General features: G+C 34.5%; 3 protein-coding genes across 7 annotated transcripts; 2 read left to right on the forward strand and 1 right to left on the reverse strand.

Annotated features, from left to right (window-relative positions):
• The first annotated feature begins 625 nt into the window (after positions 1–625).
• LOC126700012 (transcription factor-like protein DPB) lies at positions 626–12,141 on the forward strand. Of its 3 annotated transcripts, none has more exons than XM_050397986.1 (11): positions 626–951; positions 1,065–1,110; positions 1,200–1,453; positions 1,879–1,958; positions 3,231–3,274; positions 6,254–6,316; positions 6,445–6,591; positions 6,706–6,774; positions 6,964–7,062; positions 11,135–11,205; positions 11,539–12,141. In XM_050397986.1, the coding sequence occupies exons 3-11, from the start codon at positions 1,227–1,229 to the stop codon at positions 11,774–11,776; spliced, it is 1,038 nt and encodes a 345-aa protein (XP_050253943.1). In that variant the 5' UTR covers positions 626–951; positions 1,065–1,110; positions 1,200–1,226; the 3' UTR covers positions 11,777–12,141. The 3 variants fall into 3 exon arrangements, with proteins under 3 accessions (XP_050253943.1, XP_050253944.1, XP_050253945.1); XM_050397987.1 differs by having other exon boundaries at positions 1,203–1,453; XM_050397988.1 differs by lacking the exon at positions 1,065–1,110.
• A 973-nt stretch (positions 12,142–13,114) lies between these two features.
• LOC126700013 (uncharacterized) lies at positions 13,115–18,399 on the forward strand. Of its 3 annotated transcripts, none has more exons than XM_050397992.1 (8): positions 13,115–13,409; positions 13,511–13,619; positions 13,737–13,852; positions 15,200–15,319; positions 15,536–15,625; positions 17,041–17,189; positions 17,575–17,842; positions 17,986–18,134. In XM_050397992.1, the coding sequence occupies exons 1-8, from the start codon at positions 13,194–13,196 to the stop codon at positions 17,986–17,988; spliced, it is 1,071 nt and encodes a 356-aa protein (XP_050253949.1). In that variant the 5' UTR covers positions 13,115–13,193; the 3' UTR covers positions 17,989–18,134. The 3 variants fall into 3 exon arrangements, with proteins under 3 accessions (XP_050253949.1, XP_050253946.1, XP_050253950.1); XM_050397989.1 differs by having other exon boundaries at positions 13,119–13,409; positions 18,001–18,399; XM_050397993.1 differs by having other exon boundaries at positions 13,224–13,409; positions 13,521–13,619; positions 18,001–18,399.
• A 1,160-nt stretch (positions 18,400–19,559) lies between these two features.
• Positions 19,560–27,191, reverse strand: LOC126700014 (uncharacterized). The gene is made up of 2 exons (XM_050397994.1): positions 25,892–27,191; positions 19,560–20,698 (listed from the first exon to the last, which is right to left on the reverse strand). Exons 1-2 carry the CDS (start codon positions 27,080–27,082, stop codon positions 19,853–19,855), a joined length of 2,037 nt encoding a protein of 678 aa, XP_050253951.1. The 5' UTR covers positions 27,083–27,191; the 3' UTR covers positions 19,560–19,852.
• Positions 27,192–27,667: the final 476 nt, after the last annotated feature.

Below are 27,667 nucleotides of genomic sequence, written 5' to 3' on the forward strand. Positions count from 1 at the left end.
GAAATTAAATCAATTAAAAAATAATAATATTTTAATATTATTCCACAAAAAAATTATTAATTTTCTGTAATTAAAATTAATTTACAAACCACCTATACATTAGTAAAATAAATATTTTTGAAATTCATATAAATACAATATATTTTTTAGGACGAGTTAATGCAAGTGATTATTTAGAATTATCAAAGTATAGTGACATAGAACCTTTTTTTTTCTAATAAAATCTTTTTTGAGAGAACTTATTCAAACAATTTGGCGGCACCCATTAACCCAATGTTGACTTTAGACTTGGTGACCATATAATCCCAACCAAGCCAAATTTCACCTTTTTTTTCAATTATTATATTTATGCCTTACTTGGTTACAAGCACACTTTACTAAATTCATGAGGTTTGAACCAAAATTATATAGTATCACTTAAAAAAAAATGCTATTATTTTTAGATTATCACTTAAATTAATAATTTTTTCAATTAATACGCTCAATGGTTTTGAGCCCTTTGACCATTTTTTGAGGGATTATTTTTTTTTAAAAAAATTAGTAATTTTTTATTTGTTATAGAGAAAAACTCACACACACACAATTGAAGGAATAATAAACTGACTTATCTTAAATTGTACTGCAAAGTATTTGTATCATCAAATTAAAAACCAAACCCTGATATTTTCCCTCTTTCCCGTGCGCTTGAACCCTGGTATTGTTCTTAACCTCTTCTTCCCACAGTTAGCTTCTTCCTTTGACCTCCATTCTTTATAGATCGCCATTTTAACAACCCCATATACCTACCACACCTTTTTTCGCTAAATCCTCAAGACCCAAAACCCACTTCACAAACCCCACTCTTTTTGCCCACACCCAAAAAAAAAAAAACACACACACACAACCTCTCTTTCTTTCACTTCTGCTCATCGCTCATACTTGTTCAATAATCAATACCCACTTCATTTCAAGGTCAGTTCTCTTCTGGGTCTCTCTCCAAAACCCACTCACACTTCACAATTTCACCATATTTTGATTTTTTTTTCCTTTTATTTTTTTAATTTATTATTTTTGCTTCAATATAGGGGTATAGTTATACTACAAAGTAACAAACACCCACATCTTTTTAAGGTCAGTTCTCATCTGGGTTTTCCTCCAAACCAATAAATTTTGAAAATTTACTGCTTAATTATTGTCTTCTTTTTTTTTGGTGGGTATAGTAGGAACTGTAACTGGAGGGAACAGCCATGGGGACAAGGAGTCAGCAATTGAGTCGAGAGGAGGAGGAGGAGGATCCACCAGGTCGAGGTGCCACCACAATTTCGGGCCAATCAGTGTCGACAAGCCGGAGTGTAGGGTCGCCGTCGAGCCGGAGCGAGCAGACCATGGCAACACCCGCCAGTGACAGCACTTTTCTTAGACTAAACCATCTTGACATCCAAGGGGACGATGCCGGATCGCAAGGCGCTGTTGCGTGAGTCCATTGTTATTATTAGTTATTTTGAGCTTGTGTGTTGGGTGAGGGTCTAAGGTTTTTATGTGAAATGTTGTTTGGGATTGAAACTTAGGTTGTTGTTTGAATATTTTACTTGTTTAACGTTGTTATTCAGAGGGTCCACGAAATAGTTATAAAGGTAATTACAGTTATTGTAGATTTATGTTGTAGAAAGATAGACTTATGTCTGACTTTTGAAATTCTTACAGTAATTCCTATATTGGTGTTTATAATTCTCATGTGAATGCACAATGTTGGATGTGAACTATTTCATGCTATAGTTCTAATAGATGATTAGTTGCTTGTTGTTCAGTGAAAACTAATATTACTTATGAAAAAGGATAAAGAAACTTTAGCTTTAATTTCTTTGAATACTTTCTTACTATGTATCCATTTTTGAACAGTAGCAAGAAGAAAAAGAGAGGGCAACGGGCTGTTGGAGGTGATAAGAGTGGAAGAGGACTCCGCCAATTCAGCATGAAAGGTGTTAGATTCATCTTCATCTCTCTATGTACTTTTTCATTGCTTTTTTCTTCGCTGATTAATTGGTAAAATCCTTGCAAGTTGTGAATTGTAGTTAAGCAAAGATTGCTTTGCATGTACCAAATGTTGAGAGGCTGAATTCCATCAGATGTTTGGGATTTTAGAGGGAAAAAGTGGAGTGGGTAGGATATTTTCTTAGGTGGAGGAAAAGATGTGGACTTCTTCTCCTCCTCTTGTCTGGGTGTTTTTATGTTTTGTTTTTAGACAATGAAAATGAAGGAAACTGTACTTTTCTTTTAAAATTGCACCCTTTCTTTTAAATTTTCCTATTATTTTGCTGTGGGTATTTTAGCGATTCTGGAAAAATAATGCTGACACTTTTTTCTTTTTTAGTAAATTTGCCTGATTCTGTGCAAAGAGCAATATAGTTAAAAGGGTTCCTAAGGTGAAATACAGTTTCCCTTTTTGAATAACATATCAAATAGCACTTCCTTCTCCTATAAGAGTAGATGGAGGATGAGGTCAAGGTTGAAAACCCACTAGGTGTATTTATAATTTATGGATAAAAAATCGGTTAGCTTTTGTTAACCTCCATTGAGGCTTCACAAATGACATTCTCCCAAGAGGTTTGTATAAATGTTACAAACAAGTTCATGCACTTTCACATTGTGGCTTTCCTAACAGAATATTTCATCTTAAAATTTTTTTCATTCCAAACTATGGACGCAATGGCACTCAACTCTTGAGGTTTGTAGATGACTGACACTCCCTCCCTTAGAGAAGTAACAGTGTGAGAGGACATGTACTTATTTGTTGCATTTATACAAAACCTCAAGTAGGAGATTTTCAATGTGTGCTTGGTTTAGCTTTTCTCTGTTAGCTTATTTGGTTATGTACAACTTTTTCAAACTTCATTTTTTCCAAGTACAAGTGTACAACTATATTTTTGCCAACTTTTAGCAAATAAGAAAACAAATATGCTTTCAACAAAAAAGTTAATCCAAACGCACACTCATTTCTTCCAGAGAGAGAGGACATGATTGATCCTTTCCCCATATCCTCTCCTTTCCCTCCAAAACTACCAATTTAACAAGCTGTGAAGTCTATCAAGTAGAAAGTATCCTTGTATTGCTTGCTCTTCTCAGCAGGCCATTTTTGCAGCTGAGTTAATGGATTTTTTATTTTATTTGTTTCCTTCTTGATGAAAAAAATAGAGTTGATGAAGACAAAATTTTGACTGATCTTATGTATAAATTTTGTTGGAATTTTTTAGTGTGCGAGAAAGTGGAAAGCAAGGGGAGAACTACTTACAATGAGGTTAGGTGATTTGTTGAAGTCATTCGTTAATTTTGTTTGTTGCATTTGGTGAAATTATAATGTTCAATTTTTTGAGTGCTTGTCTCTGTGTTATTAAATGACCTTCATATGTGATCAAGATGTTATGTTAATGCTTTTATTTATAGTTCTATTATTTGAGTGTGTTTATTGATATCTATGTACTAAGGATGGAGTTATTTGGGCGTTGCCAATATCCTCCTTGTTAAAGTACGACATAGATGGAAAGATTGAAGTGGATGTAAATCATAGGATGAGAGCAAGGTGGATGAAGTATAGAAGCACAATCTCATTTTATAAGATTGCTATAAGACCAACAGTGCTGTATGGTACTGAATGTTGGGCTATTTAAAAGTTGTTAAGAAGTAACATATTGATAAAATGAGTGTAATTGAAATGAGAATGTTAAGATGGATAAGTGGAAAAAAAATGAAAAATAGGATTAGAAATGAGAAAATTTGCTTAAAGATGTGAGTGACCCCTATTGATGAAAAGATGAGGGAGAGTTGCTTGAGATGGTTTGGTCATGTTTAGTAGAGAGCGATTAATGCACCTATGAGAAGAAAGAGTGTTAATTCAAGATGAGGGAATAAGAAAATGGTAGAATAAGACCAAAAATTACATTATAAGACCAATCCTGTTCTATGGTTCTGAATGTTGGGCTAAAATTTTTGGTTGTTAAGAAGCAAGATTTTTATAAAATGAATATAGCTCAAATGAGAGTGTAGGATGGGTAGGTGGGAATAAAAGGGAAGATACGATTGAAACGAGGAAATTCGGGTGACCATTATTGATAAAAAGATGAGGGAGAGTCACTTGAGATGGTCTGGTCATGTTTAAAGGAGAGCTATAAATGTACAAATGAGAAGGAGTGAGTTGAAATCAAGTGGAGGAAATGAAAAAAAAGGTAGAGGAAGACCAAATATCACATTAATATAAATGGTAAAAAGGGACATGCCAAGGACGGTTGTTTCTCTTCTTTTTGCATGGGAGAATTTTCTAGGGTTACACTATTCTTCGGTCTGGAATATGGCGCCAGCCTTTTTGATTTGGATGATTTGGAAGGACCCACATTTTTGAGGATGATGAGAAATTTGCTGATTTTTTGAAGTCTTTGCTAGTTGGGACTTTGTTTGGGTGGTCTCGTATTTGGGGTTTTACACAATGTATTTCCGTTTTTGATTTCATGCTATCTGTTTTTGTTTCTGTTTGATTTGTTTGTATTTGTTCCTTGTACTTTGTTGATCATCGTGAACATGTTGTACTTTTTTTAATGAAAATATCTATTACCTATCAATAAAAAAAAATAAATAAAAAAGGGAAATAATAGAGTATACAATATTAGAAAAGAATACTTATGGCCAACCTTGATTAGTCTATTGAGGATCTATAGCTGATGCCGATCCTGAAATTTTGGGACTAAGGCTTTGTTTTTATTGAAGTATGGTAGAAAAATTAGTGAATGTTTATTTTGGGTCAACAGAATTCATCAGGATTTCATGGACATGTCTACTTGTAATAGATCATATATTTGCATATTTGAGTGATTGAAACATTTTCTCATTGTACCCTTCAATTCTTTATTAAAATTTTCTTGTCAGCTATAAGTATAAAGCATATGGACTTTTGGCCCAATATAATTACTCTTCCAGTGGGTTATCATGACTTTGTCTTCCCATTAATCACACACACATGTAATGAACTTTTCTGTTGTTGGAATTCTTTGTTTTCAATGTTACTTCATTTGTATCTTCCTTCATCTCCTTTCCTTGAGGAGTAGCATATTTTGACTTTCATTTTTCTTCCATTTTAACTTCTGTTGCATCAATTGAACCTCACAATGCATAGAAATTTTGATTGTACCTGTATAACAATTTTGAGTGAATAACGTGGTTCTATTAAGCTGACAAACCTTTGCTAGAGCATATAATTATATATTTTATCAATGTAACTTTTGTTATATGTAGCCAAGAGCCTTATAGCTCAACTGACACTTTTTGGTGCTTTCAATGAAAACGCCTAGGTTCAATTCTCCTCTCCTCCATTAAAACTAACGAATTATTTTTTTTTAAAAGTAAATTTTGTTAAATTAATGATTTGAGATATAGCTAGTTGTGTTCTCTATCTCATGCACGCTAATACTTCTCTGCCTTCAAGTTGTCTCTACTTTGTTTTAGTTGATGAAATAATTCTTTTGATGCATTTCAGAATTTTTACACTTAAAACATTGAACTATTTATTGGAAATGCATTAGTTATGTATATAAATTTAAGTTCTACTGCACAATCAGGAGCTGAGGATTTGGATTTTTCTACCTTCTGTTACTTCAATGGATTATGATTGACACTTAAACTTTCTGCCAGAAGGATTGCAGTTAGATAATGAGTTTACAGACATTCAAATTTTGGAATGCCCTGCTTAATGAAGTTGGATTAGCTTCCCTCTCTGTCCTTCACAAAACATTTTCTTCATTTGGTCTTCAAAAGGACAGTGGCAGTGTTTTAAGAAGCATTCTAGTGGAGTAATCAGTGGTTTTCTGCAAGTCTTCACTTACATTCATATAGATCCATCAATTTGATTAGAACTGGGAACATGTGAATTTACAAATCAATTGTTTGGATGAGTTATTAATCTCCAAATTTCTTTGACTTGGGATTGAGCATATTAATGTGTAATGTGGCATGTTTATTTTATCTCTCTGCAAGCTGTATTCAGCAGCCATGCAAAATTGTGGATGATCATAGTTTATGATCTTTGGGAATCTTCCTCAAATATTCATTAAGAGCATTTATTCTAATTTTTTGAAGCTCCGCATCTAGAAATCCATTTCTCCGGACAACATTTAGACAATTTTCATTATTACTCCCTGGTCTTTGCAATGGCTGTTGTTTCCATTTTCCATGTATTGACCAATGATCTTGTAATCCATATATAATTCTGAGAATTTAAAGTAATATCCAGGTAGCGGATGAACTTGTTGCAGAGTTTGCTGATCCAAGCAATAGTGTAACGTCTCCAGATCAGGTTTGCTATTTTTTAACCTTGGAGATAGATATGTTATGCATCTGTGCAATTATATCTGCAATCTCATGGGTAGCGTGGAACTTACTGATATAACTCCCCCCCCCCTCCCTTGAACTTCTATTTGACAGCAACAATATGATGAGAAAAACATCCGGCGGAGGGTGTATGATGCCCTGAATGTTCTCATGGCGATGGATATTATATCTAAGGATAAAAAGGAGATACAATGGAAAGGTCTGCCTCGAACTAGCCTGAACGATATTGAAGAACTAAAGGTTGGAATGCAACTTTTGTTTTTTATGTCTTGCAGTTATTGGATGGATTTTTCTGTAATCAGAATCCTAGATTTAATTAGAGCTTAAACAACTCCTTAAATTTAATGAATGCAGACAGAGCGCCTCGGACTCAGAAATAGAATTGAAAAGAAAGCTGCGTATTTGCAAGAACTGGAGGAACAAGTATGGCTTTCTATTTGTTACCTATATATGATTACTTTGGCTTGAATTCGTTCTTTGCTATGCTTAGGTTGAGAATTTTTTTTTCAATGATCTGCCTTAAAATGAGAAGAATAATAAAGAAACTCAGAACCTGATACTAGGTACTCTGTCATGTCTGTTCACTCTAACTTCCTATCTCCTTTCGTCAAGTTCGTAGGTCTCCAGAACCTGATACAACGAAATGAGCAATTGTACAGCTCTGGAAATGCTCCCAGCGGAGGTGTGGCTTTACCTTTCATTCTGGTTCAGGTAGATTTCTTCTCGCTATTTCCCTTTCTATCAAAGCTTCATCCATTCTGTGAATAAATTAGAAAGGTGCTATGACCCAAGAATGGCTTCCCAAAATTTGTAGAATAAATCCTACTTAAGGTTTAAGTGTAATTTGGCCAATCCTACCTAAGGTTAGGTGTAATTTGGTCAATAAGATCTTGCTCAAAGGCACTTCCTCCCCCCATAAGAATGGGGTGTGGGTGATGTCGTGAGCATTAGGTGTATGTGTGACTTCCCAATCAGAAAAAAAAGGTTTAGGTGTAATTTGGTTGGTGCCTGCCCTGTGGCAGTCAGTGTTTCCTTGGAGTCATAAATGTTTTGTTTGATGCTTTCTGGTTTCAACTCTCTGTATTTTTTTGTGTCTTAATAATTTTCTCATTGGTGCTTCAAGAGATTTAAATTATGGGGTTATGATATAAACTTTTCACTCTTTCTTTGTGGTAATTTGTTAATTGCAAAATAAATCGATGAAAGAACATGCTGTTGTTATCATGAGGGAAGCTCAATGATTAGCAAAATTCCCTCTTATACATTTTTAAAGGGTTGTTGAACCAATCATCTTGTCTTTCTCTAGAAATATATAGTACAGATACATGTAACTTGCGGAAGTGCAAGAACAAAGACATTGTAAGGAAGATTGTTGTCTGCATTACCACTTCTAGTCATTTTTAGAAACAAGGATTTATCCTATTGAAAAGTGATATCGGAAGCAGCTTCCTCAACTCAACCGCTGATAGTTTGATTCCTTAAAAATTTTCTGCATATTGTTCTCTTCATATCTACCGCATAAGACAAAGGGCCCGAATTTTAGATGGGACTGCCGTCATGTTTACCAAAGTGCCTTCCCCAACAAGTTAGCATTTCCACTGCCGTTTGGGCATGGCCCACATTATTCCAAAAAGAGTAAGGGCAAGAGAATGAAGTTCCTTAGCTTTAAGGATCCCCAAAAAAATAGCAAGAGAGAGAAAGAAAGAAAGAGAAAAAAGAGGGAGAGATGGTCACCACTAGCTTTACACATGCAACACCAGTCTATTATAAACTTCTTTTGCTAGATTGCGTTATCAACCATTAATATCTCAAAAAAAGGTCGTTTCTAGTGCACAAGGATCCCATTTTTGCAGGGTCTAGGAGTGGTCATGGTAGGCAACCTTACCCCCAATTTTTTTAGAGAGGTTGATTCCCGGACTCCAACCCGCAACCTATTGCTTTTGGCAGAAGGCACTCACCATTGACCAAAACTAGCCACCATCTGTGGTACGTGTACCTGCCACATGTTTTTTCATGCATGAGAAACTGCAATCCAATCCCCCTTAGTGCTAAACATGTGGCTGGACTAATTGCATGTGGACACTGACTCTAGTGATATCATAGAAAAAGTTAAACCCTTAGTATGCCCAAGGGTTTGCTTATCATGTGTCATCAGCTTGATGTATAGGGGATGTTTAAGGATTGGTTGGTTTTGAAACGTCATTATATTTAACATGGAAAAAGCACATAGGGGATGTTTAAGGATTGGTTTTGAAATATCATTATCTTTAACATGGAAAAAGCACGAAAGTTTGTGTTGTCCATCACCCCCAATGGTCCTTAATGGCATATGAGGAGAATCTGGAGAAAGGGTTCTTAGATTGTCTAACTAGCCTGTTCACTTGTGGTACAATTGGTGAGGAATGACCAAGGATTAATGTTGAGTGATATACCTGTTGTCTATTCACAGCTAATTTAATATAATTTGATCACAATAATATGAAGTCTCCTTATTCATATATTTGATGCAGAATTTTGTTGATATTTTTTTGGGGGTAATTTATTGCTGGGTCATGATTTTTTATTTTTTTGTGGAAGGGGTGGGTGGGGGTAAGTTGCATACAAATCTCTTAGTTTCTTTCATAGTCCTCACCAATGAACTCTAGCTCAAATGATAGGTGGAGGGTTAGGTCGTGGGCTTAAGACCCATAAGGTGAAACACCAATAAAAGAAAAGTTTCGTTCATAGTCCTCTCTAAGAACTTATTTAAACATTTTCCTTCTCTCTACTTGATACACAGGTTTGATCCCCAATAGGAGTTCCCCTGAATTACTTGATACACGGTTTTGGCGACTGAGGTTGTGTATTTGTGGATTACTCCCCAGGGGTGGGTCCAAAGTGTCCCGCCTTGGTGAGGCTCCATGTCATTAAAAAAAAAAAAAAATTACAATAGAAGTTTATAACATATGAACGTCATTGGACCAATTAAATCATATATTTGGTTCCTATTAACTTGACCAAACTTAGAATGTCATAAAACATGGAAACAACAAACAAAGACTTAGTCCCAAAATTTTGGGGTCGGATATGGATCCTCAACATATTAGTTAGGGTTGACCATATGTATTTTTTGCCTCCATTCTACCCTATCTAAAGTCATGTTCTTTGTTACTCCCTTAATTGACATGTCCCTTTTTATTACTTTTAACTAGTATGGTTTTTATTCTTCCTATCTTTTTTTGTTCCCTCAACTTGGATAAACTCGCTCATTTTTACTGGTGCATTAGTCACTCTCCTTTGCATATATCACCAAACCATCTTAAGTAACTTTCCTTCATCTTTTCATCAATAGGGGCTAATCCTATCTTTTGTCGAATTTCCTCATTTTGAATCCTACCTTTCCGTGTATTTTCATTTATCCATTTTAGCATTCTCATTTCAGCTACTCATTTTATGAATATGTTGCTTCTTAACATCCTAACCTTGTACTTGGGCCACTCAATCCTATTCAATTATTTAGTTCAACTGTACATTGCTCATCGTAACATGTATAAAGGGAAAAATGTGTATAAATTTAATTTCTGTAACATAATTATATTTTGGTCAATTGATTCAAATTGATTTCATTTGGAGCTAATGACATTAAATTAATAGGACTGAGTTTGGGTTTTGGCTTAATCAAGTTTTGGGTATGTATGGCTAATCTGAAATAAATGGAATGTTCACCCCAAGATATGTCTAGTGCTCAAGTCTAGTTGAAATTGTCTAATTGATGATCACACTATAAATTTAGTTCTAACTTTGAATAGTTTGCATAGTCATATACTGTCCTAAAAAATAAAATTTTGGATATTTACGTTACAACTTTAGCAATATCAAGCGAGATTGTGATAGTAGGATCACGGATCACCTGTATACGATTCTCACCTTCATTTTTTTTTTTTCTATATGGGATTCCAGCCTGTTAACATAGAATATTGACCAGCTTTTGCCTTTGTAATATAGTTCTTTTTTGAAGAGGTTGAAAATGATGTTTCATCAGTGTAAAGAGTTAGCCCTCCTAGCATGAAGGGAGTGAGGGTCTGTGGAGATAATCCTTTGTTTATAAAAATAGCCAAAGGTTAATTAATAAGAAAGTTTGAGATGATACAGATTGAAGGTGCTGGGTGTTGCTAATGTTATTAGGACTGTGTGGATCATCAAGAAAGCTGGTCCCCCCTCACCCCCCACACCCCCCCCCCCCCCCCCCCCCCCCCCCGCGCTCCTCAGGTCCCATCCAGCTTTTGTGCATTACATCAATCTAGATTTGAAGGCATCCTACATTGTACATTGCTCCTATCAAACCTGCATTGTTTTTGAGCCAAATGATTTTTTTTCCCCTTGAATTCCAATCTATTTACATGCTGTGAGATACTGGAAAGTTGTCACCTCTTTTATTTGATTTGTTCCCCCTTCCATTCCTTATGCATGCCATGAATTAGACAAGCAAAGTGATGGCAGTTTTCTATGTCCATTTAGATTTGAAATGAAAGGTGGAAAAGTCAGTTAAAAAAGATTGGTGTGAGCAGAGATGTTCAAATTGATCTGTTATTTTAACCCAGGCTATCTTTTTGTAATACAAGTACTCACAAATGTTTACTGGTTTGTATTTGCCATTTTTAATCTTTTTGTTATTTGTATGTTCTAAATTTGTTCACATTACCTTTGCGATGTGCCTTTTCATTTTGAAAATTTTAAATGTTTTTAGATATTCCAGTTGCTTTCACATGCCTCATCTCTTTTTTCCTGACATTTGAAACTGTAGACACGGCCGCATGCAACTGTTGAGGTGGAAATATCAGAAGATATGCAGCTGGTGCATTTTGACTTCAACAGGTAAACAAGCTTTTGAGCATGCTATATTTCTCAAACTTCAGCTCCCGATAATCGACTGATCTTCTTCAAACATCTATACACCATTTTGTAGAGGGGATGTTGAATGCTAAGACAATCCCCACTAGCGTGGTATTGATATAGTCAGAAATACTATGTCGTCCCCTGCTTTAGTGACTCCTAAAATTGCTACAAGAAAAGCAGAGGGAACCAACCAAGCATCTTCTAGACTTTGATTTTTTATTTATTTATTATTATTATTATTATTATTTTCAAATATTTGATTTATTGTACTTAAGGGTCACTAACTATCATTTTATTTGGTCCTATTTGCAGCACCCCGTTTGAGCTCCATGATGACAACTATGTTCTGAAGGCAATGAAATTTTGTGAAAGACCACAGGTTGATGATATGGCACACAATTTTACTGCAGATGGAGGTGAAGGTTCTAGCATGTCAAATATGTATCAAACGCAGATACCTCTTCCTCCAATGTCAAACACAACAATTAGGCCTCCCACCTCACCGCCTCTCCCTGGAATACTAAAAGCACGTGTCAAGCATGAGCATTGATCAACAACAAGAAGTTTCAACATCTCTCCATGAACAATACTCTCAGCATGTCTGTATATTTTTGTAAAGTAATTTGCCAGACGTTGGTTAGGCCCCTAATGATCATCCTTACCTCACTAGATTGCCGTCTTTAGAAACTTCTTGGGGTTGTGCTTCTGGCAAGTTGCATGTCCATTATTCACTATTGTAATCACTTGTCATATTCTTTTGCTGCTTTTTGGCCTCCAAATGTAGTAGAAATGACTCTAGAGGATTGTCCAGCTCCATAGGAAATTATAAAATCAGTTCTACAATTGGGCTTGTATTGTATATTGCATTTTATGTCTCCACTTGTTCAATTATGTTATTGTCAATTAGCCCTGCTACCATGAGAAAGTTTCTAGGGATACAACTTGATCCGTAATTTACTGAAGTGGTAGGTTGTAAATGATGTAAAATTAAAAGTGATGTTACTGACGAGTTCTCGCGAAAATTATTGATTACCACTTACAATTTGTCATCTCAACAAAGGCATGATAAAAGTTGTGGAACAATTTGTGATCAAAACAAAGATGTACAACCATAAATCACAATTTCAACAAGGAAGCTAAAAAGAGAAGACAAGTAATAGAAACTGATCATTTCAACTGTTGCTTTAAAACCTTTGAAGTTTTACTTCTTGCAATGGCAATGGAAAAGCCTAACCCTACAATTTGAAAAGGCTCCTGTTCCTTAAATTGATATAAGTGTTTCTTGTATTTTTTTTTTTTTTTTTGAGGGTGAAGTGTTTCTTGTTTTAAAACCTTAGAAGTTCCACTTCTTGCAGTGGCAATGGAAAAGCCTACTTTTGGGTCAAATAGTGTATAGTTGCCGAAAATAAACTAATCTTGAGTCAAATTTATTTTATTCTACTATACTCTTTCTCAATCCAAATGAACTATACAATTTGAAAAGACTCATGTTTCTTGCATAAAAAAAGAAGATATAAAGTGTTTCTTAGCAGTCATTTGGCCAAGAAAATAAATATTTTTTAGCAATTAATTGTAATAAAAAAAGTGATATTTACTATGTTAGTAATGGTTCTATATTATAATAGAAATGTTATATCCACCACATTTTTACAACAAATTTACATAACACTCTTGCATTACAATGATATTGTACTAATCACATCCAATCTTCTTAAATGTTGTAAAATAAAGTTATTACAACGATGTCGTACTAATCACAATCTGCCATCTTAGATGTTTTAAAAATAAAGTTATGAATTTTTGCTGGATAGATAACATAACATTATTTTTTGTTTTGGATGATATTAAACTTTTTATTTTTTATGTGGAATATTAAACTTTGTTATCCTTGCCTCTAGTCTAGTAATAAATCTTTTGTGATTTTGGGTCTAAGGAAAACAAATTAGAGTTACAAACTCCTTCCATCAATGGCCACCTCAACCGGTTCCTCCAATCCATCTCCGGCTCCACTCCCTCCTAAAATCTTGCTGGCAAAGCCGGGACTCGTCACGGGCGGCCCAGTCACCGGTAAGTTCGGCCGTGGCGATGACGATACGGCGTCGCATCGGTCCCGCCTCCCTCCAATTGGATCGCTCAACCTCCTCTCCGATTCATGGGACTTCCACATCGATCGCTTTCTCCCGGTACTCTCTCTCTCTCTCTCTCTCTGCAACCAAACAAAACAAAGCCCCAAAAGTAAAGGTACCTAGCTACTAATGGTGTTTAGGGTTTTAATAAAATGCAGTTTCTAACAGAGAATACAGATTTTACTGTGGTGGGAGTGATTGGTCCACCTGGGGTTGGCAAGTCCACCATTATGAACGAGCTTTATGGTTTTGATGCTTCTTCACCTGGTTAGTATATATACTAATGCTTCCAATTCTTTCGTTTTTTTTTTTTTTAGTTGAAATTTGTGGTTGTTGGGATAGTAATAAGATAGGGTTTTTTGTTTTGTTTACTTGCAATGCAAGGAATGCTACCGCCATTTGCGATAGAGACAGAAGAAAGTAGAGCAATGGCAAGACATTGTAGTGTGGGCATTGAACCTAGGATTTCTTCTGAACGCATTATACTTCTCGATACCCAGGTAAAGGTTTTTTTTATGTTTGTTGCTCTTTTGTTTGAAGTACATATTCTTTGTTTCAATTAAAAATTCAAATGCAAAAAGCCACTAAAAAAAAATTAATAGTAAAGAAAAATTGAAAATGTAGAAGCTATACACATAGACACAAACATAATGTAATTTCCACTTCAGTCAAAGTGCTCCATCATTTTCTTGAATGCAATGTGAAAGTATTCTATTTTTCTTACTAGCTCTTCCCTCGTTTTCTCAGTACCCAAACAGGAAAGAACAAAAATAAAATAAAATAAAAAAGAAAGAAAAGAAAAGAGAGAGGGTGATAATTCATAAAGAGGCCATCTGGGTCGCCCCGCCTGAGAAAATGGACCCTTTTAACTATACCTGAAAGGCTGAAACTTCCCAACTCTTAATATAAGAAGAAGAAGAAGAAGAAGAAGAAAAAAAAAAAAACCATTGTCACAACCTCTTCTTAAATGTCCACAGAGAGAGAGAGAGAGACTAACGTGTTCTTTTGTAAGTTTTCTTTGTCTACTCCAATAGTAATGGTCAAAATGTTAATTAATTTTGTCAAGAATATGTCTGTATCATGTATTCCTCTGTGCTATTGAATTTCACACATTAAGTCACGAGTTGAGAATCATAGAGATCTTCTAGAGTTGAAGCAAGTTTGGGAAGCAAAAACTTGGGAGTTGGGAAGAATGAAATAAATCTTTATGTGACTAATTACTTGTCAAAGAAGAAAGGATGCTTTATGTGGCTAAATGACTAATGGGACAGTAAGGTACTTTGTGTGTACATGTTTCACTTCATAATTTTTCATGCGCCTTTCTATTGACAATGGTGACTGTGTTATATATTTAACATCTGTCATGCCATACAAATAATCTTTAATCATGAATTTAATATTCCCAAGTGATTTGTCTTTAATAAATACTATATAAAGACATTTGTAAGTAAATATTTGTCATGGTTTTCATGGACAAGTATAAGAAACTGGTGAATACTTAATTGAGGGTAACTTAATTATTTATATCTGTATCCTTCGTGGAGGGTGGGGAGTTCGGTTGGCAAGAGTTCTGGTTAGTGTTTTCTTCTTGACAAGTTAGCTTTTACAGCTTGCTTTCTTTTATGTGTTTGAAGAGGCATGGGTATCATCATAAATATCTTTCTGCTTTTCACTCTCTCAGTGGAAAACAAGTCAACACTCATGGTATCAGTAGCATGTCTGATACATTACATGAGGATTTGAAAGTTACTCCCCTTTTTCTGTGTTTGTGGTTTCAATGTTTTCAGGCATTCTCTATATCTTGAGGTATCTTTATTCATTTTTAATATATTCTTCTTGAATTGCAGCCCGTATTTAGTCCTTCTGTTTTAGCAGAGATTATGAGACCTGATGGCTCATCCACAATATCAGTTCTAAGTGGTGAGTCTCTATCTGCTGAATTGGCTCATGAACTTATGAGTATTCAGGTAAACTTTAAGACTAAGTGTGTTTATTAATTTATTTGTTTTCTTAAGATAAAAGACAGTCTTCTAAATACATTTCATGTTTCCTGATTTTCGCTTTTATCATTGATTTATCAATTATCTTTAGTGTTGTGCAATTGAGCACACATTTACAACTGTTGAAGTTTGAAGGTCTTATGAACTTGTCTTTTTCTGTCATGCTGCAAGGAATCCTTCTAGCTTGGTGTTCTCCTGGCATCTATTTGTCACGTATTGCTTGTGGTATCAGATGGAGTTCATGATAACAACATGTGGCGTTTGATGTTGACTGTAAGATTCTCTTCTTGATTACTGCTTGTCATATGTTTTATATCAGTAACTTAGCCAATAAAGTCTTGCTCGAATTGCTTTTTCTCCTCCTACACTAATGGATTCATCATTCAAGACCCGCTTATTGTGTGTGCAACTTACTAATAAAAAAACTTAAGAGTAACTTATGTACAAGCACATCGTATCTCCTTTTATTTATTTTTTATTTATTTATTTGTTATATGCTTAAGATTTCTATTGAAATTAATGTTTCAAAATTCTTTTCCTTACATGTTTGAATGTGCTTCTTGCGTTCAATTGTGGTTCTAGGGCTTATATGATGAGAGATTTTAGGGTAGTTGTAACTATCTACCCAAAACTATGAGGTCGTGTTTTATAACTTTCCCTTACATGTTTGAATGTGGTTCTGGCATTCAGATGTGGCTCTCAAGCTTATCTGATATTAGATTGTAGGGAAGTTGGGAAGCAGCTAAATTTTAAACATTTACTTATATTATACTGATTAAAAAAAATTGTAGGGTAGTTGTGCATTCAATCTATGATCTCCACCTTAAACTACAAATTTCTACAATACACTCCAATTTGAGATTAATGTTAAAAATAACAAATTAGTAAGCTGATTGGAATGGATATAGTAAATTAATGGGAACTAATCCATTAATTTGACATAATACTGAACCCTATCACCTGACTAACCCACTAATTCAATAATTGTGACATATTAGTGAACCCAATCAACCCTCCAGCCTACTAATTTAATAACGTTGACAATAATTTTGGATGGTGGAGTGGACATTGAAATTCAGAGTGTTGATTCGTTTTTTCCCCTTTAATATTTTTCTGCAGCTTCTGCTAAACCTTTCTGTATTTGCAATTGTTGATATAGCTCCTATTCTCTGACAGTAGCGACCATGAATTGCCTTTAATGGGCAACGCATGCAGTGCGTTGGTGCACAAAAATTTGGTGGTCAAAGTGGTCGTTCTCAATTAGAACTCCATTTCCAAGTGTTTCTCGCATTTCAGATTGTCACAGCTGATGTAATCTGCACATTTCATTTTATAATTTTAATTTTTAACATGCCTATTCTCCGTTGAAAGTTTAAACATGTTGGTGTTATGGACCTTATGGTTTTGTAACAACTAACAAGACTGATCATTACATGGAAAATTAAAGTTGGACTGAAGTTATAACTATTGCATATCACCAGACTCTCTCTCTCTCTCTCTTCCCAATATTAAGTATTTAAGGTTCCTGTTAAGTAGTTTGGTTAAAATCACATCTTCTTTGTATTTGTAAATGAGAACTTCTCTGTAGATTTTGGATTTGCATTAACTTCTTTAAATTTTAATGGGGGAATGTTGTTTTCTTTGCCATACTTCTTACATGTGATCTCTTGCATGATATCTCCGTGCAGGTGGACTTGTTGAAACATGGCATATCTGACCCATCTTCACTAATCCCTGCTCATTCCCTGAGCTCAAATTTGGGGCCTGAAAAGGAAAACAAAGATAAAGTTCATGAAAGTGAAGAGTATATGGCTGCTCCAGTTTTTGTCCATACAAAGTGAGTGATATTTTCACACATGTTTTTCACCATCATAAATGGAGATATAATTATGGTTTGCTTGACAAAAGGTTAGAAGTTAGAAGAAATGATTAAAACATGACAAGGGCAAAAGGATTGAATATGCCTTGATCCACCTTTTGTGATATCACTTATGTTCTATTCATGTCCAGATTCATTTGTTTCTATGTGATGTCATCTGTGTTTCATTTCTGTATACATCTGCAAATCACAAATTGCAATATGTATAGTTCATTCTTTTCTTTGATTTCTTAGATATCATTTCAAGAAGTTGTGCAACCTTGCTGTTCAATATGTTGTTCTGTACAGAAGGTTAGAGCAACAAAAGCAACTAATCTCTTTGTTGTTCTTTCACTGTTTGCAGACTGCATGATCAAGATCTCACTCCACATAATATTGTCCAATTGAGGAAGGCCATTTTACAATATTTTGGCATGTCTTCCTTCATGAGAGACAAATCTGGAAATATGACCAAAGATCAACCATTTTCTTCTGTGGCTTCTGGTGCTCAGAGTATTGATCCCGATTCTGTGTGGCCAAATTTGTTTGTAATCCCTCTGAAGAACAAGGATGAATCTCCAAGAGGTCAATATGAAAGTTACAATACCTCACTACGGAAAATGCGGGATCAGGTCTCTCTCTCATGCGCGCGCGCACACACACACACACATGTATACATTAAAATCTTGATATAATCCGGTATACATCAATTCTTGAAAATCTAGGATATGATATGGGGGCTGTATATTTATGAACTAATATATGTACTTAAAAGTGATTTCTCTTACAGGTTCTATCCATGAAGTGCCCTTCATTTGCAAGGACTGTTTCCGAACGTGATTGGTTGAAGAATGTGGCCAAGATTTGGGAACTTGTGAAGAGCTCGCCGATAATTGCAGAGTACAGCAAAACACTTCAAAGTTCTGGCCTGTTTAGGAGGTAGCCAGCCCAAGAAGGAAAACAGAAAAACACTTCAAGGTACCCATGTTTAGGAGGTAGCCAGCCCATGTATTTCATTTGTCTTTGCAAAATCATACAATGGGCGGTTTATTGATTATTTTCCCTAGTTAGCTTCTTTTGATGTCTTATATATGTACACGAGCATGTGCTTGGTTTCCTTGTTGGGTCAAATGCTTGGCTCGTGAAGATGATGGGCTGATGACAAATGAAATCCCCGTTTTCCTTTTTATTTATTTAGTTTTTGATGGGAAGAAATGGGAACTTCTAAGCTAAGGAGTAGTGGCTTAGTTAATTTCTTATTCTCTTAAGCAAATATGAAGGGTGGTTCGACTAAGCAATTGACTGTTCGAGATATGCCTCTGCCAACAGAAAATGGATGTAGATGTGCTCTTTAATTTGGTCTTTCAAATGTTATGGATTTGCATATACATTTCTTTTTCCTCTTCTTCCACCCCTCCCCCTCCTCTTGGTGGTGTGGGGTGGCCCGACTACGACATCTCAGATCTAGCCCAAGCTGTGAGGTTTTCATTGTGCTAGCATGTATTCTCCTGCACATTTGATAAATAGGTCTTTCGCAGTGCATTTCCTCACTAGCCGTTAGGCACAAGCAAAACGTGTGCATAAGCAATCAAGATGTATTATAATTCATGAACCTCATCAAATTCCCAATGAGAAAATCTTATATTGTAAAACATGGCATGCGTTCTTGCAAGGAAGATTAATTCAAAAAGAAAAACATGAAAGAGAAATGAACCTTGAGAGAGTTATTGGCCAAAATGGAAAAAGAAAATGATAAATGGCAACTTGTAAAACTATGATTAAAATGGTAAATCCTGAAGTCAATCTTGATGCATCCCTATAGGTATTAATTGGGTGAGAATGTTTTCATTAAATTTTGAGAAGATTTGGTCTCTTAATCTTATTGAATCTTACTAGAGGAAAAAACAGTCAATTACCTTTTTTGTCTGTAACACAGCCATGCAATAAAGAGTAATGTTATGTGAGCTATAAAATTTCTCCTTCTTCTTCTTCTTTTTTTTTTTTTTTTTTTTTTTTTGAGTTAGTACTATATAATTTCGTTAAAATTGAAAACTGATTTATAATTTTTTTTTTTTTTTTTTTTTTTTTTGAGGACCTGATTTATAAACTTTTTTTTTTTTGAGAGGAATTAAAGCGACAGTTTACAATTTATGTAAAGTTTATGTATAACTCGCTTCTACCATTTTGCCAACATATATGATATATGGCTACAATATTCTAAGAATAGATTGACCAAAGAAAATCATACCACCGGCTAACAATGGTTTAATATATTATAACAATAATGTTTCCTCTACCATAAAATGTTCATGGGATAGGTAACACGACTAAGGTGTAACTAGTTGTCTTGTTCATGGAAATTTGTAGATAAGATTGAGGTAACAAATGCATAATAATGACTTTCTTATTCGAAAGCTCCTTACAAATTCAAATGGTCAAACATTCTAGTACAATAATAAGTACCACTAAAAATCGCAACACATAAATTAGGCAGCCCAATAAAAGAGAAAAAACTTACAAGCATGCCAATCATTTATTAATATTATATAATGAAGTATTTGGTAGTGTCCAATATCTACTTTTCCCTCACTCCAAAGGATGACACAATCTACTACTTCGGATCTCCCTTTCAAGTCAAGACCTCACTTATTATATAAGAATAAGGTTCCCGCTTTCCAATTCTTCAATATTGAAGCCTCTCTCGAGCGTTCCTTAGTAAAGCTGGATCTTGCTGATTTTGCTGCAATTATGCTCTTGCGTTTTTCTTGAAGTGCCAAGATATCTCTATCGATTTTATCAAGAGCATCGTCTTCTTCTTTTTCAACATGAAGACCAAGGTAAGCCTGCACAACTCTTCTTAAATGGTCAAAAGCAAATTGAATTTTGAATTCTGCTAATTGTAATATCCTCAACCTTGTCCACCAATTGAGAAGCAAATCCTCTGTGACATCCACAATCTTGGTGTTTATCATGCTATATATACTCTCACATAACATGTTAAATAAATACATTTTTACCTTTGGCCTTAACGTGGACATAGCACTAATATCCCCGTGTTTGGAAAGCAAGTGCTCAAGGATGGGAGCCAACCTTCGGATAATCATGTAATCCCCAACACTAGCTACCTCTTCTTTAGGAGCCCACTGAACATTCTCTACACTCATAAATGGTGCAATACGATCAATAACCTTCGTGAGTTGTGTGTAATTCTTATCAGAATGAAGGAAAGCTTCGAATTCACTATCTTCATCATTGTCATCCTCTTTAGCAATAACTTTTTTCATTTCAACCCTCAAAACACTATTCAATTGCTCAATCTCATCTCTACTCCAAGATTTCAAATTGTCATAAAAGGTCAAAGTTGTCTTGACATGTTCTTTCTTTTGCACCATCTCCTTTGCCTTGTTTTTGCAAATCAACTTACCAGAATGTCCAAGAGTACTCCTCAATTCTACGTCTCCATAGTCTCCATTTAGCGATGATATTATCTAGAAACCAACCAGAGATTAAGTCAAGAGTACGAATCAAAAGTAAAATGTTAGACAAAGGAAGCCATCATGCTTTAAATAATCTAATAAGTTTTGCCTTATGACACTTTCTACACCATGTCATATATTTTGTAAAGTCTGCGCTACGCACGGGATGAGATTTCTATAATAAATTCTGTTCATATAAACCCTTTAATAGGACTTCATAATTGCATTAAACTTCGCAATTAATGTTTTAGGATAAGAACTAACTTCTATGACACTTCTGCCCATCAGATAAGAGATAAGAGGAAGATAAAGATGTGTGGAGATGACAAATGGGAGAAGTAAAAAAATAAGTTATGGTTAAATCACTTAACATGAAATTAAGGTTGTGGGTTTAAGTTTTTAAAATTCATGCAAGAGTACTCCTCAATTCTACGTCTCCATAGTCTCCATTTAGCGATGATATTATCTAGAAACCAACCAGAGATTAAGTCAAGAGTACGAATCAAAAGTAAAATGTTAGACAAAGGAAGCCATCATGCTTTAAATAATCTAATAAGTTTTGCCTTATGACACTTTCTACACCATGTCATATATTTTGTAAAGTCTGCGCTACGCACGGGATGAGATTTCTATAATAAATTCTGTTCATATAAACCCTTTAATAGGACTTCATAATTGCATTAAACTTCGCAATTAATGTTTTAGGATAAGAACTAACTTCTATGACACTTCTGCCCATCAGATAAGAGATAAGAGGAAGATAAAGATGTGTGGAGATGACAAATGGGAGAAGTAAAAAAATAAGTTATGGTTAAATCACTTAACATGAAATTAAGGTTGTGGGTTTAAGTTTTTAAAATTCATGCAAGCGGTACTTGCATGCACACACACACCTCTCTCTCTCTCTCTCTCTCTCTCTCAATAAAGATCGTTGGGCCTAAACACCCCCCCCCCCCCCCCTCCCCAAAAAAAATTTGTATACTGTGTTGGGTATAGCCCACAATGGGAGATCCCAAGAGAAGGTTATTATTATTATTATGGATGGCATTGATAATCGGTTATAAGGCGGTTTATTATTTAAAAATTTTGCTACCTGAGGATGATCTCAAACAATAGAGGTGTCTCTATGGCGTCTTGAGCTGGATCACCTTTCTGAAGTGGTGATTGATAAGTCCTCTCTCTCTCGTGTTTTCTCTCCCCTCCCGAAATGTTCCAACCCATAAATCTAATCCCTTTCCTCTTTTTATACCATCTTCGTAGTGGACCCATAATGATGAAGGAATATTTCACTGGTATGCAGGCACCTCCACTCATGGTGTCCAGGTGGCCTCCTAGGTCTAGGCTACTGTTCAATCACATCCAATCTTGTGTTAGAGAGTGGGATTTGTCACTTTGTTGTTGGAATGATTCCCTAGTAACTTGAACCTGACGCCAAATTTCGTGCTCGGCTAGTGGACTTCCCCAAGGCACCATTTCTCTTCCTTGGGAGGTAGGGTGAGGTTTGCTCGGATGCCATTGTTGAGGGTATGATGACTTATGTGTGTCCTCGCTTAGTACTTATCACATTTGGGCTGAACTACGAGATAATGGTCTTTAGCCTGGGCCTAACTTTGGACCGGACTATGAGTTATCAAACCTTGGCCTGGGCTCAACTTGGGCCGATCTTGATCCACCCACAATGTGTGTGTATATATATGTATGTATGTATGTATGTATATAGGTTTAAGTTACACTTGGTGTAACTTTGTAAGAGTTGCACCTTTTTTCAACGGTCCATTACTATTAGATCTAACAATGTAAAATCACTTTATATTTGTCATAAATAAAGCCAAATCTTTTTTCTATTCCCAAAACTCTCTCTCTCTCTCTCTCTCTCAAACTATTTTACAATATTTTTATAATCTGTTAATATGGCAAATTCTTACTAGTTTTCGTTTGGGCCCACCATTAATATTACTTTTTTCCTTATCAATTACTACTCACCACATCCATAGTTTGTAAAATAGTTCATAGTTTTAGCATTTTCCCTTCTCTATTTTCTCCCTAGGAGTTCAGGTCTCCCCTACAACTCTCTTAGATGCAGAGAGAAAGACAAAAAAAAAAAAAAAAAAAAAATAAATAAATAAATCTCTGCAACATGTTTCCATCTCTCTTCTCTACGACTCTCTATCTTTTGCTCTATTCTCATTTTCAATTAATAATATTTAGCAGGAGTCCAAAACCAACCAATTAACAACAATAACAATCTGGATGAAAATAACATATCAACATCACAGCCCACATATTGACATCACATCCCATTTTAAAAAATATATATCACAAGATGAAGAAATTCAATATATATCTTTGTTGAAAGGTTTATTTTTTAAATGATTTATATAGTCAAGTGTACCCATTCAAAATTTCATTCCAATCAAATGATTCTTGCCTTATATCATTATTCTTCCTCCAATCCTTCCTCTCTCTTTTTTCACTCCTATATTCTCCATATTTTCTATGAATTTGGTATTACTTACTCCTATGCACCTCTCTCCCATTCAATTTATTTTATGCACATACAAAATGTGATTACTCTTTCTCTATCTCTCTTTTTTCTTCTTCTTTTTTTTGGTGGATTTTTTAATTTTTTTTTATTGCATCTCTACTTTGGGTTAATGAGTTTTTGTGTTTTTGGAAACTCTACTTTGGCTTTATGGGTTTAATTTTTGGTTTAATTTTGATTTAGTTTAATATTTAATTGTTTTAGAAGTGAGATAATTAAGTTTGAACATGGAGATGATGATCTTTGTGAGATGAGAAATTTGAAATGGCTCAAAATAATAAATTTGAAATTTAAGAAAGCTTAGTTGTATGGAAGAAAATCCAAGAGAACATAGTTCACTATTTGGCTAAGTGTACTTTAGAAAGTCCTAATCTATATATTACTAAAAGTTAAAGCGTGACATTTATTCTGTTGAACTCCTCTCGCGTCACCTCATCGTCATGTCATTCGCCACATAATTATTATTTATTATTTATTCCCATTTTTTTACAAATATATATATATATATATAAATAGATTATTAACTTTATATATTCATTTTGTCGGTTTTAACATCTATATATATTTCTTTTTTATTTCCAATTTTCCTATAACTTTTTTTACATTCACTTATTTTTAAAATTTTTACACTTTCTTCAACCTTTCTTCTTCTATTAACTTTTCATCTCCCCACTATATTGCTATTCATCTATTCCTTCATCTTCCTTTATTTCTCTTCTTATCCCTTCTTTCTTACTATAAATTTGTCACTCTTTTCCATTCTTTACATAGTTTTCCCTCACAAAAAGGTTCTCTCTCTCTCTCTCTCAATGTTTTGGTGGATTTTTATTTTTTATTGCATCTCTGCTTTAGATTGATAAATTTTTGTGTTTTTAAGAACTCTAATTTAGGTTGATACGATTTAGTTTCGTGTTTTAAGTTATTATTATTATTATTATTTTGCTATTTGATTGTTAAATTTTATCTGATTACATTATAAAAAATTAAAGATAGTAGATAAAAATAAAATAGTATTCAATTACATACCATAATTTGGATAATTTAGTATTTGTTGTTATATCTTTTAATTTTTCTTATTTTTTTCTTCTTTTCTATTTTACTCAATATTGAAATTCAATCACATCCTCCTTATCATTAAATTATTTATATTTTCTCTCTCTTTTTGTTTTGTTTTTTTTTAAAAAATGTAATTTTTACTGTGCTCATCAAATTGTACTCATTTTTTTTTAACATTTACACTTTCTCCAACTTTTCTCCTTCTCTTTACCTTTTCATCTCCCCAAACATTCTACCTTGGTATCACTTTTCCTCTTTCCTTTTATCTTCCTTTATTTTGGTTCTTTTTATTATCATCCTCTTAGTATAAATTTGTCATTCACTCTTCCATTCTTTACATAATTTTCTCTTACAAAAATGTGGTTATTTCCCACTCTTTCTCCCTCAATTTTTTGGTGGATTTTTATTTTTATTTTCCTTGCATCTCTATTTTAGCTTGATAAAGTTTTGTATTCTTTAGAACTCTATTTTGGTTGATGGGATTTAGTTTTGTGTTTTAAGTTTTTTTATTTTATTTTTATTTTATGACTTTGATTGTTATATATTATCATATTGCATTATAAATAATTAAAAATAGTATATAAGAATGTACTATTATTATATTACATAGAATTATTTGGGTGAGTTAGTGTTTATTGTTATGTATTTTTTTTTTCTCATATCATTTTATTTAACATTTAAATTTAGCCACATCCCCCATTAAAAAAAAAAAAAAACCTTTGACATACCACTAACATAACTACATCTATAACTATTTAAGCCATTCATGATATCTATTTCTTATTAATAACCATAAAATTTACAACTAGTAAGGGAACATATAAAGTAATAAAGAATAAATGAAGGAAGAAAAAAAGAAATGAAATCAAATGTCAATTAATAATTGTTATTTGGAAAATAAAATGATGGTAAAGAGGAGTAAGAAATAAAATAGAGATGGCTATACAGAGGACATTAAAAACTATATAGTGCAATCAAATCAACAATTGAATATAATTAAAAAAAAAATCTTTATATAGTCTAGGGACTAAAATAGTATTTTATTTAAAAAATAATCACGTGTAATGCGCGGGTCTACAACTAGTATATATATATAATGTTCAACAAATTTCAGAAAACAAATTACACATTAAACCAAATTACAAATAATTTTATATTCTTGTGCATTGCACATGTTTGCAACTAGTAAAATAATAACAATGAAGTTTTTACTTTATTTATTTATTATTATTATTATTAGCAATGAGTTTTTTACTCTAGTAATTGGATAATTGAATAAAATATTTAAAGCAAGGGCTTGTAGATAAATCTCTTTTACGCTTGAACCTACGTTTAATAAACCATCTACACATCCGCTCTAATGTTGTCATGTTGGAAAATGATTAAAAGATTAGTTTTTGAAAATGTACTTGACATTAACAAGCGTCAATGCTATGCAATCGTTATCATTAAAATGGTTACAAAACATGCAATCTAGAATTCTTTCCCTGAGATGACTTCCTTTTTTGTCCAAGTCATAAAAAGAGTGTAAGTGATACGATTCGGAAATAACTTACAGTGATTTCAATTCTGGAATAAAAAGGTCTAAAGATTGTATATCAGGTTACCTGAGAGAAGACGCATTTGATTTCAACAACAAAATAGCATTCTGCACAATAATAAACGGGTAATTGTGGATCTCTTTCTTCCTCACAAGCATGACAATAGAATTCTTCTGTCTCATCTTCCACTTCCTCTTGGACCGGTGAATTTGCAAGGAAGAGGGGATGTGTATTATGATCTTCGTGTTTAATGATATATGGTAAGGGACCACAGGTGAGATGGAGATTGAGATCACAATAGAGACAAGTGAAGGCATATGATTCACAAATATTGGATTTGCAAGCGCTGCACATAAGTTTAGTATTCTCTACATTGTTGTCCCAGTCCCGGAATCTTAAAAGGTGATCGTGCCCTTGGTATGTTATGGCAGGCACCATCACAGTACTGCATTCAGCGTGCAAGAGAAATCTGCAATTGTGACTCTCACAAATGTAGTTGAAGATTTGGGACATAGGATTAGAAGAATTGCGACAGGCATTGCAGCTTCCATTAGAATTGCTCTGATCCAGCAGGGTGAGAAGATGGTATGGATGGAAGGGATGGCAGATCTGTTGCTGAAACTGAAGGCATGATTCATGAAAGTGGATTTTCTTACAGTAGTCAGAAGAACGTCTGCCACAAACATAGGTAGTACCTGTACAGCTTTTCATACATACTCGGCACGATGCAACTTGTTGATCGTTGATGTCCTTGTAATGAAGTGACAAAGGATGTCCGTGGAGGAAATGCTGAATTTGACTTGCAGTTTCAGATTTGATAGTGGCGCAAGCAATATCCATCACAAAATCTTGGCATTGTTTACAGCTATAACACCAATGAATTTCCCCAGCCGATTTGTGACAAGCTTTGCAAGTAAAAGTTAGAGGTGATGGTGTAGTGGATTTTGGAGGTGATGATGTTGTAGGGAGGGTCAATTCTGGATATCTTGTAGCTGTTTGAGGTGATGGTGTCAATGTTCGATGTGATGTAATAGAGAAGGTGAGAGGATGGGGATGATAGTAGTGTTGGATCTCTAGTGGAAACTTCCTCTCATCAAAACATGATTTATGGAGAAATAAGAGACATTGCAAGCAACCATAGGTTGGAAGAGGATCTGAGCAGTATCCTAGACATACCGCGCAGTTATAACGCTTGTTGGGCACGTTCTCAAAGAGTTCCAATTGATGTTCGTGGTGAGGATGTGTTAGCGTTTGCATTTTGTTTGTTTCCAACAACACGCATATACGATCAAGCTCGAACTGGCAATAATTGCAGCAGTAGCCGAAGCCTTTGAATTCCAAATTACAACCCCGGCAGAGAAACTGTGTGGTATATTGAGGTCGCTTCAGGGTAATTGGGTGTCGAGGATGAAAGGGGCTTTCCACCTCTTTCGGAAGCTCCGCACATGATATATGCACGCCGTATGGACATCCATCACTGCAAATGTAGTGATCACCTGACCAAAGCCATTCTCCGCATACCTGGCAATTGATCCGACTGTTTCTCGTGTCAATCAGCGTCGGCGATAGCAGGTGATGAGGGTGATCAAAATATCCAACAATCCCATTCCCACTTAATCGTTTCTCATTTAATCGTTTCTCTCCCCTTATTGCTCTCATCGATGATAAAACTCCCATTTCCTTCTCTCTATTATTAGTTCTTAACAATATATTCACTAACTCTTGTTTTCCTCCTGTTATTTATCTCATCTGTTTTGCTACATCCGCAAAGATAGCTCTCTTAACCCTCGACCTCTGCATATTCATTTATGTCTCTCTTCCTTCTCTCTAGCATATTTTACT

This window comes from Quercus robur, chromosome 9 (assembly GCF_932294415.1).
Source record: "Quercus robur chromosome 9, dhQueRobu3.1, whole genome shotgun sequence".
Classification (NCBI taxonomy): domain Eukaryota; kingdom Viridiplantae; phylum Streptophyta; class Magnoliopsida; order Fagales; family Fagaceae; genus Quercus; species Quercus robur.